Source organism: Populus alba, chromosome 4 (assembly GCF_005239225.2).
Source record: "Populus alba chromosome 4, ASM523922v2, whole genome shotgun sequence".
NCBI classification, from domain to species: Eukaryota; Viridiplantae; Streptophyta; class Magnoliopsida; order Malpighiales; family Salicaceae; genus Populus; species Populus alba.
Window position 1 is genome coordinate 14021165 of NC_133287.1, and position 10876 is coordinate 14032040.

The window sequence follows — 10876 nt, forward strand, 5'->3', positions numbered from 1 at the left end:
GTGAGAAGTTCTCAACCTTTTACAGCTAGACCACAGACAATTTATTACTGTGTCATATTTCCTCGGTCAAGAAAACTATTTATTTCCATTATTTCTAAAAAGGAAAAAATAACTATGAGATAAGAAAATAATAGAAAATGTCAAAGGATCATGCATGGTACTTATATATCTGTACCTTAATTCTGATCTGCTAGCTAGGGATGTTATCTTAGAGTTTAAATATTCCTGTAAACTAGCTTGATAGTCTGTGGCGTATAATATAACCCTAACAAACTCCAACATCAATTTGTTTGTGTGCAAGTTTGAGTTTGAGTTCGAGTTCGTAAATAAAATTAGATTTTGGAGAGCATATATAATTTACAGTACTGTTGAGCCTTTTGGGTTCTCAGATTTTGTACGTTCTTGTTTTTATATATATAAAAAAGAAATATCAGTAAAAAGACAGGCACCTCAGTAATACCAGAGGGCACGAGCTTTTATTTATTGGTTGCCATGAAGAATGAAAGCAGGACTATATCTTTCTTGTGATTGTGAACCTGTGCATGCCAGCTTGCCAAGAAGGGGCGAAAGTCAACCAGCATGCAGCTTACATAATTGTAACCAATTAAAGTGGGGACTTCAATATTTATGGCAGACTTGCTAGCTCTTCAAATGAAGTTAATTAATGAGAAATAAATATCTAACTAATTAATTAACCCGGGAGTTTTAATACCTTAATTTAGATATTGCATCTGTGCAGATATAATTAGTATGAAAATTTAAAAGAGACATGTAAAGTTGTGATAATTGATAGTAATTGACAATAAAATAGAGACACACACTCTAAACTATACATTCGGACCTGTGGCCTCTTTCATACTAGAGTTTAGAGACATGGAGGATATTGCATCCACCGTAAAAGTAGGAGAAAATAAACTGAAACGTAAGGGTGCACGTCAGTGGCATTGTGGTAGTATGTACAGGGTGTCCAGAGGCAGTTTTAGTTTTTCCCTCTTGAATACACAATAAAATTGCTTAAATGATTTCAGAGTAAAAAAAAAGGGATTTTTTTTGTCTTTTCAAGTTTGGTTTTTTTTTTTTTGCTATTTACTATTTTTTTAAGGTATTATGGTCATTTGATTTATGAATATACAATAAACTTACTTAAATGCCCTTGAAGTAAAAGAAAAAAGCCTTCCGTTAAGGGTTTTTTTGTCTTTATATATTGGTTTGGTTTTGTGATTTTTTTGTTTTATTTAGGACACTATGATCTTTTAACAAAAATAAAATAATATTAAAATTTTAAAAGTGATTGGTATATGCGTTAAATGCGCTAGCGAGCATGGTGTCTCTCTATGGTAGAACCTGTCCTTTTGTTGTATTGTTAGATGTGCCATCGTGTTCTTTTTCTCACGATGTGGTGTGTGTTGGTAGCAATTCGGTGGTTTTTTACCGGTAGTTCTTTCTTTTCTTATTTTCTCTCTTTCCTCTCTCTTTTTGATTCTAAGTTTGTTATCTTTGTTTAAGCTTTTTTGGCTTCAATCCTTTTTCTTTTTATTTCTAATTTTTTATTCTTAGCTGTTTTGTAAAAGTTTAATTTTTTTTTTCAATTCCAATTTGTCATGTATTAACCTTTGTCATGAGTTTGAAAAGTTAACAATGATTGATATTTTTCTTTTTTTAGCTTATTCTCTTTTTTGATATTGTTGTTAACATTGTTTTTTTTTTTAAAAAAAAAATTAGCTTCATGGTTTTTCTTCAAAAATATTTCTATCAAATTATTTCAACTTCATGACCTAAAATGTGAATTTAATGGGTTAACCTAGACCTGCTTGCCTATTACTATTAATGCCCATATTACATGTCTATTATGTTAGCTAGAGTTGGCTCACACCAATTTGTTTGTCCTTCTTTACCATATTTCATCATTCCATGTTTAATCAGCTAAAAATAAAAATAATATCATCTTTTTGCTTTTGGATAAAGGTTTTTCCTAGATTATTATGATATATATAGACACACTTCTGATTATTATCGTTGCCTTTTGAAAATTAACAAAACAATTCCGATATAAGCAAAACAAATTTGAAAAAAAAAAATTCTAGTGGTAAACAAAGCAAACTTAGCAAAAGAAACAAATATTAAATAATTGAAAAACTAAAAAACTTTTTAATATTTTTTTTTTCTTTTGAAAATAAAGTAAAACTAAATTTTCATTGTTCATAAAGAAACAAACAATTCTATAATGGTAAGTAAATAAAATATGAGAAATATTTTAGAATAATTTTATTAAACAAATTATAATTTTTTATGAAATTAAAAACCAATATAAATCTAACACATACTAGATTGATTCTCCATGCTATATTTTCAGATGGAGTATTTTTTTTCTTAGCGCAACAAAATAAGTTGGTGTTGTTAAAAAAAAATTATCATTAATTTTTCTTATTATAAACTGAAAAGTTTTAATGTGTGTTTAATAAAATAAATTGAAAATTATATGTGCTAATAAATAATAATAAATCTTTTGATTAGAATGAAAGATTGAATCAGAAAGTTAATTAAGATAAATATGTTATTTATTATATAAAAAAAGGCTAAATATTTATTTGAGTTTGAAATTGGATTCCAAAAGTTTTTATTAATTTAAATCAATAAAATTAAATTTTATTTTATCAAATTGAGTAATAACTTGATGTTTAAATTTATTCTTAACATTACTATAGCCTAAATAAAACCAATCAAAATAAAATATTAAATTTAACTTCAAGTCAATTTAATATCAAATTAAGTTTTCTTTATTTAACCGACCAAATCACAACCGGTGTTCGCAAATTAAAACCACGCGTGCCTCTAGTGTATTGAACCCCTTCTTTTGTGGCCATCCTCGTAAGATTATTTTATTGTTGGTATTTGTTATATTAACTTTATAATAGGTTGATGTGAATGATAGAATCGACTTTTTCATAAATAAATCCTTGAAACTGTAAGACGTTTGATTCGCATATATATATATATATATATATATATATAGAGAGAGAGAGAGAGAGAGAGAGAATACTTGAAATATGGAGTGATTTGAATTGCATCCCTCTTGTTGCATCATCACCTATAAATGGTTCTGTTCATGTGACTCTCAGCTGAGATATTGGTGGTCTGTCTTCATCAACTTATTAATCAAGCTATAAAGATCTATGTTTTTCGATAGATGACTTCTTTAATTTGCCCCCAGGTCCGTTTCGGCCATTAGCGTAGCTGTTGCTTAAGATAAAGGAGCCTTTTTTTTCTCGGGAAATCGCATTGTCTGCCCAAAGAAATTGACCAAACTCCCTAAAACTGTTTAATAATATGTCGGAGTCATTTGTACCATAAAAAAAAATTAATTAGAAAGTGAAGTACATTTTGAATGTTCTCTCAAGTTCTAAGGATCTATTCTTTTCAAAAGATTCAGATTGCTTTTGATGACTTTTGTCCTTCGATCACGAATTAGGTAAAGGATTTCTTTCTTAAAGAAAGAAGTCTCAATCCAAACACTTAAATATTACACTTCAAATATTGAAATAAAGAAAAACAAATCTGAGTTCAGCGCAAGTATTTAAAATGATAATAGTTCAGAGGAGTTGTACTATACGGATTTAGCCAAATAGGCTTATTGCTTACTCAAGTCCTACCGACTTGTTAATGAGACATGCAGGTAGCCCCTTCGTAGAAGGTTTTGCATTTCCTACGTGGAACGGGGATTGCCTCAAGCCTTTTCAGTTTGTCTTACCATCCTCTTTAGGCTCCTTAAAGAAGTTCAGAATTTAAGTCAGACTTGAAAACGTGCCATCACGTGCCAACGGAAGGAAAATTACTGGTTTTTCTTACAACGAGGACTCGTTTGATACTGACCATGCAAGTAATCCATGGTTCCATGCTGTAAAGGCATGGGAAGATGCATAGACTCTCATGGTTGCCAGTACTGTATAATGGCAGCTAGAAAGCAAAGAGAAAAAAGTGTCCCTATCTCCCACTTGAATATGCAAGGTCCAATAAATTCTTGCCCACTTTTTTTATTTTTAATTAATGTAGGTGATTTGATCAATTATATATACCTTGATTAATTTTACAGGCCTTTAAATTAATAATTTTATAAATTTTTAGTATCTCTAAAATTTATAAATTTTAAACGATAAATTTTAAAAAGCAAATGTAAAAGATTTTTGCTCACTCTTTCTATAAGAAGATTTGGCTTGGATGGTAGGACTAACTAAATAAATTCTTGCTCACCTATGAAAGGAAAATTCCACTCAGATAATGCCATGACGCTAGTTTTCTTTCACCTCTTCGTTAATTTATTGTTATTATTATTATTTTGTTAAGATACCATTCCATGTAAAAGCTTGATGAAGTGACTGATATATTGGGTTCATGCGTGGCTTAGTTATTAGGTGCAGTTAGTGAGCTCACCCCTTCTGTGCTCAAATATATCAAACAAACACATGGGCAAGGCATCTTGTTGCCGTCCACAGGTGCACTTCAGTTACGAGCATTTTATGATGCTGATTGGGCTCGTTGTAAGGACACGAGAAGATCAGTTACTGGTTACTGCATTTTACTTGGAGAAGCACCAGTTTCATGGAGGTCCGAGAAACAGACAACAATATCACGTTCAAGTGCAGAGGCAGAATATCGCTCTATGGCTACTACATGTTGCGAAATTACATGGCTGAAAAACATTTTGAAGGACTTGCAGATAAATCACACACAGCCGGTAACCTTGTTCTGTGATAATCAAGCAGCAATGCACATAGCATCGAATCCCGTCTTTCATGAGCGAACCAAGCACATAGAAATAGATTGCCATTTGATACGTGAGAAAATTCAAGCAGGAATGATTCAGACAACCTACATTCGAACTACACACCAACCGGCTGACTTGTTTACTAAGTTATTAAGCTCCACACAGTTTGAGACTTTACTTAGCAAGTTGGGTGTAATTAACATACACTCCAACTTGAGGGGGAGTGTTAAAGGAAACCAAGCACAGCATAGGAAATCAACCACAGAATAGGAAATCGTGTTTTGTCAAATACTGTAATTGAATCTTCACTTATTTGTTTCCTTATTCATAGGTAATTAGGTCTGATCGTAGGCTATAATTTAGGCTCCCTGTATCAAGCCATTAGTATAAATTGTAACCTTTGCTTACTCTGTAATACAATAAGAATATATCATTCTCTTCATGGTATCAGAGCAATTAATCTAGGTATCAAAACAAAACACAAAACCTTTAGCCAACTTCCATGGGAGACGAATACCAAGGAAGCATGTCTTCAGGAGCAAGATGGGATCATCCCAATCACCAGCTTTACCTTCACCATTCAGATCAACCTGGCGCAGTTCTTGTGCCACAACCTTTGGTTGAAGACAACTACAGCACATGGAGCCAATCCATGACTATGGCTCTGACAGTTAAAAACAAGATTGGATTTATAGATGGCTCAATGAAGGAGCCTGATGAGAAGAAACCAGATGAGCATCAACAATGAAATCGGTGTAATAGTTTGGTTAAAACTTGGCTGCTGGGATCTATGTCCAAAGATATTGCAACCAGTGTCATCAACTGCAAGGATGTTAGACAAATGTGGCTTGATTTTAAAGAAAGATTCTCACATGTGAATGTGGTTCAATTATTTAATATTGAGAATGAAATTCACAACTGTGTGCAAGGCAACATGTCTATAGGATCCTACTTCACAAAACTAAAAGGTTTATGGGATGAGCGTGATGCACTCTGCACCTTTCCAACCTGCACTTGTGGATCAGTCAAGGAAGTAGCTGCATACCTGGACACACAGAAAACTATGAAATTTCTCATGGGTCTAAGTGATTCATATGTGGGTGTTCGTAGCAACACTCTATTGCAGGATCCATTACCAACAATAAACAAGGCATATTCACTGGTTCTCCGTCATGAAAAACAATCAGAAGTGACAACTGGGAAAGGTCTTGCTCAACCAGAGGCTGCTGCCTTTGCTGTAAAGAATTCAAGCCATGAGACTGAAACTGAACAGAGATGCTCCAGATGCAACAAAACAAATCACAACACCAAGGATTGTCGCACACATCTCAGATGTACTTTTTGTCGCTGGAAGGGACATACGACTGAATATTGTCGCAAGAAGAAAGCAGTAACTGAAGCTGAGTTTAATATGGCAATTTCCAAGGGAAATCAAGTTGCATCCCATACAAATGAGAGGAAGGAGATGAACTTTCCTTTCACACCTGACGAGTGCAAACAGATACTCAGCATGTTAAAAACTAAAACATCTTCTGCCAACCATGTTAGTAACTATCCAGCTCATGATGAGCTCTCAGGTAAAGCTTTTTCACTCTTCTCTAATGGCAACAGAAGCACATGGATTTTGGATAGTGGGTGCACATATCATATGATTTATGACCAAAATCTGCTCACATACTCAAGATCGGTTAATGGCCGCACTATTGAATTACCAAATGGATCAGTAGCACAAGTAACTCACATAGGCAGAGTTCATCTATCTCCTGATTTGATCCTTAATAATGTTTTATGTGTCCCATATTTCCGATTGAATTTAATTTCCATTAGCAAACTAGCATTTGATTCTTCTTGCATAACCATTTTTCTAAGCCAATTTTGTGTGATTCAGGACCTACGTTCGGGGAAGATGATTGGGACGGGAATTGAACGGGAGGGTCTCTACTTTCTCGACCAAGCCAAGAAAGGAACCTGCAACCATGCCAAAACTTCTAACCTGAACCTTTGGCATCAACGTCTTGGGCATCCCTCAACCAAAGTCTCTCCATTATTTCCTAAAGTTAATTCTTTCTTTAACGACAAGTGTTTGATTTGTCCGTTAGCAAAACAAACCAGACTTTCATTTTCTTCAAGTTCCATTACTACTACATCTTCATTTGATTTAATCCATGTTGACATTTGGGGTGGTTATAAAATTCCTTCTATTTCAGGTGCCAAATATTTTCTTACTATCGTTGATGATCATACTAGATGCACATGGATTTATCTTATGAAACACAAATCCGACACTAGGGATCTTCTAGTCAATTTCATCAACATGGCTGAAAACCAATTTGATTCCAGAGTCAATAAAATGATTCGTAGTGATAACGGTCTTGAATTCAAACTTGAAAGCTTTTATGCTCACAAAGGTATTATTCATCAAACCAGTTGCATTAATACTCCATAACAAAATGGCGTTGCCGAACGCAAACATAGACATTTGTTAAATATGGCACGTGCTTTACTTCTACAAGCCGGTCTTCCTCACCAATTTTGGGGTGACGCTATTCTTGCTTCCGCTTATCTCATAAATCGAACACCAACCCCCATTCTCCATGGAAAAACACCATATGAAAAACTCTTTAACATAGTTCCAAATTACTCGCACTTACGAGTATTTGGTTGCTTATGTTTTGTTTCCACCCATGCCCAAAGTCGCTCCAAATTTGATCCTCAAGCATCTCGGTGTATTTTTCTTGGCTATCCTTATGGGAAAAAGGGGTATAGAGTTTTTGATCTAGCTACACAACTAATAATAGTCTCTAGAGATGTCGTTTTCTTCGAATCCATATTTCCCTTTCATACATCTGCATCACATACTAATACCCCATCATTTTTGCCTCCCAGTCCCACTCCATCCTTACCTTTCGACATACATTTTGAACCCCCTCCTCTGCTTCCCACCAACTCATCTACTCCTTTAGCTCCCCTTACAGAGTCCCCATCTCCAGCCAATCCTACCGAAAGTCCACTACCCGATTTATCTCCCATACAGAACAACTGCTCACCTATGCCCATTCCTACCCTTCGTCGTGGTAGTCGTTCTATCACAACTCCTTCTTACTTGCAGGATTTTCATCTCTCCATGACTCTCCCTTCAAGGCCTGACCCGACATCATCCACGAACATGGTTCACACTTCAGGTATTACTTATCCCCTCTCTACCTATTTATCTTACACTCACCTTTCTACTCATCATAAAGCTTATACTGCTCAACTCACTCTCCTCAAAGAACCCACTAGTTTTTCACAGGCTGTTCAACATCTTCAGTGGCGTGAGGCCATGCACCATGAGATAGCTGCTTTACAGGCCACTGGGACTTGGAGTTTGGTACCTTTACCATCCCACAAACGGCCGATCGGTTGCAAATGGGTATACAAAATCAAGTTGAAGGCCGATGGGACAGTGGAACGCTATAAGGCATGATTGGTGGCTAAGGGCTATAGCCAAGTTGAAGGCGTTGATTATCAGGAAACCTTTGCTCCCGTAGCCAAGATGGTCACTGTCCGCCTTTTACTTAGTGTGGCAGCTTTGCATGGTTGGCATTTACATCAACTTGATGTCAACAATGCATTCTTGCATGGTGATTTGGATGAGGATGTCTACATGACTTTGCCTCCTGGCTTCGGGCGAAAGGGGGAGACACGCGTTTGCAAACTTCATAAATCCCTTTATGGCTTAAAACAAGCCTCTAGACAGTGGTTTATCAAATTATCCGGTGCAGTTAAGGCTGCAGGATTCCATCAGTCCCTATCTGTTTATTCCTTGTCCGTCCGAAGCCATCATGGTAACTTTCTAGCATTATTGATATATGTTGATGATGTGATATTAGCTGGGAATAATTTGCAGGATATAGAGAACACCAAACTCTCCTTGTCCAAACAATTCAAACTTAAGGACTTTGGGCAACTTAAATACTTCCTTGGCATCGAGGTTGCCAGATCACGACATGGCATTTGTTTGTCATAGAGAAAATATGCACTCGACATTTTGGATGATGCGGGGTTTTTTGGGTGTCAAGCCATCTCGGTTTCCTTTGGAGCAAAATGTGTCCCTAACACAATCCGACCCTAACACAATCCGATGGAAAGCTTTTGGAAGATAGATCAACATACAGGAGATTAGTTGGCAGGTTACTCTACCTTACAATAACTAGACCAAACTTGACTTATGTTGTGCGCATCCTAAGTCAGTTCATGGACAAGCCCCGCCAACCACATCTGGATGCAGCTTATAAAGTGCTCAAATATATCAAACAAACACCTGGGCAAGGCATCCTGTTGCCGTCCATAGGTGCACTTCAGTTACGAGCATTTTGTGATGCTGATTGGGCTCGTTGTAAGGACACGAGAAGATCAGTTACTGGTTACTGCATTTTACTTGGAGAAGCACCAGTTTCATGGAGGTCCAAGAAACAGACAACAATATCACGTTCAAGTGCAGAGGCAGAATATCGCTCTATGGCTACTACATGATGCGAAATTACATGGCTGAAAAACATTTTGAAGGACTTGCAGATAAATCACACACAGCCGGTAACCTTGTTCTGTGATAATCAAGCAGCAATGCACATAGCATCGAATCCCGTCTTTCATGAGCGAACCAAGCACATAGAAATAGATTGCCATTTGATACGTGAGAAAATTCAAGCAGGAATGATTCAGACAACCTACATTCGAACTACACACCAACCGGCTGACTTGTTTACTAAGCTATTAAGCTCCACACAGTTTGAGACTTTACTTAGCAAGTTGGGTGTAATTAACATACACTCCAACTTGAGGGGGAGTGTTAAAGGAAACCAAGCACAGCATAGGAAATCAACCACAGAATAGGAAATAAATCGTGTTTTGTCAAATACTGTAATTGAATCTTCACTTATTTGTTTCCTTATTCATAGGTAATTAGGTCTGATCGTAGGCTATAATTTAGGCTCCCTGTATCAAGCCATTAGTATAAATTGTAACCTTTGCTTACTCTGTAATACAATAAGAATATATCATTCTCTTCACAGCAAGGACTCGTTTGATACTGACCATGCAAGTAATCCATGGTTCCATGCTGTAAAGGCATGGGAAGATGCATAGACTCTCATGGATGCCAGTACTGTATAATGGCAGCTAGAAAGCAAAGAGAAAAAAGTGTCCCTATCTCCCACTTGAATATGCAAGGTCCAATAAATTCTTGCTCACTTTTTTTATTTTTAATTAATGTAGGTGATTGGATCAATTATATATACCTTGATTAATTTTACAGGCCTTTAAATTAATAATTTTATAAATTTTTAGTATCTCTAAAATTTATAAATTTTAAACGATAAATTTTAAAAAGCAAATGTAAAAGATTTTTGCTCACTCTTTCTATAAGAAGATTTGGCTTGGATGGTAGGACTAACTAAATAAGTTCTTGCTCACCTATGAAAGGAAAATTCCACTCAGATAATGCCACGACGCTAGTTTTCTTTCACCTCTTCGTTAATTTATTGTTATTATTATTATTTTGTTAAGATACCATTCCATGTAAAAGCTTGATGAAGTGACTGATATATTGGGTTCATGCGTGGCTTAGTTATTAGGTGCAGTTAGTGAGCTCACCCCTTCTGTGAGTGTTGAATTATATGTATCTTGTCGTATTTTCAATTATAATAAGTTAACTGACTCCGATGCTCCAGGGGTCCAGAAGACACAAACTGCCAGGATTTGTACATGTAAAGCTACTATACATTTTTTTTTTATTAACATGATGTTCAGTTTTCACATATCTTAAAATTAATAATTATATAAACTTTTAATAATTTTAAAAAAACTTAAATTTATAATTATTAAAAAATAAATTCAATATCTCATCAATTGAGCCCCTTTTCACGCCATTATTGACTTGTGATTTGGAGTATATACCTATCGAGCTGTACAATACTTTAAAAATTCTGACAATTCCCTTAGCTACTATAGTTTTCCCTTTTTTTTTTTTTTCGGGAGATGATATAGGACCCCGGGTCCATACAGACCTTTGAAGACAAAATCATGTGCCCCTCATGCATTGAACTTGCAAGCCCAATAACCCACCTCATGCTG

General features: G+C 35.5%; 1 protein-coding gene across 1 annotated transcript; it reads left to right on the forward strand.

Annotated features, from left to right (window-relative positions):
* The first annotated feature begins 5264 nt into the window (after positions 1 to 5264).
* On the forward strand, positions 5265 to 9277 carry LOC140955539 (uncharacterized). The gene is made up of 6 exons (XM_073408908.1): positions 5265 to 5497; positions 5576 to 6494; positions 6651 to 6797; positions 7521 to 8132; positions 8241 to 8735; positions 8996 to 9277. Exons 1-6 carry the CDS (start codon positions 5265 to 5267, stop codon positions 9275 to 9277), a joined length of 2688 nt encoding a protein of 895 aa, XP_073265009.1.
* The last annotated feature ends 1599 nt before the right edge of the window (positions 9278 to 10876 follow it).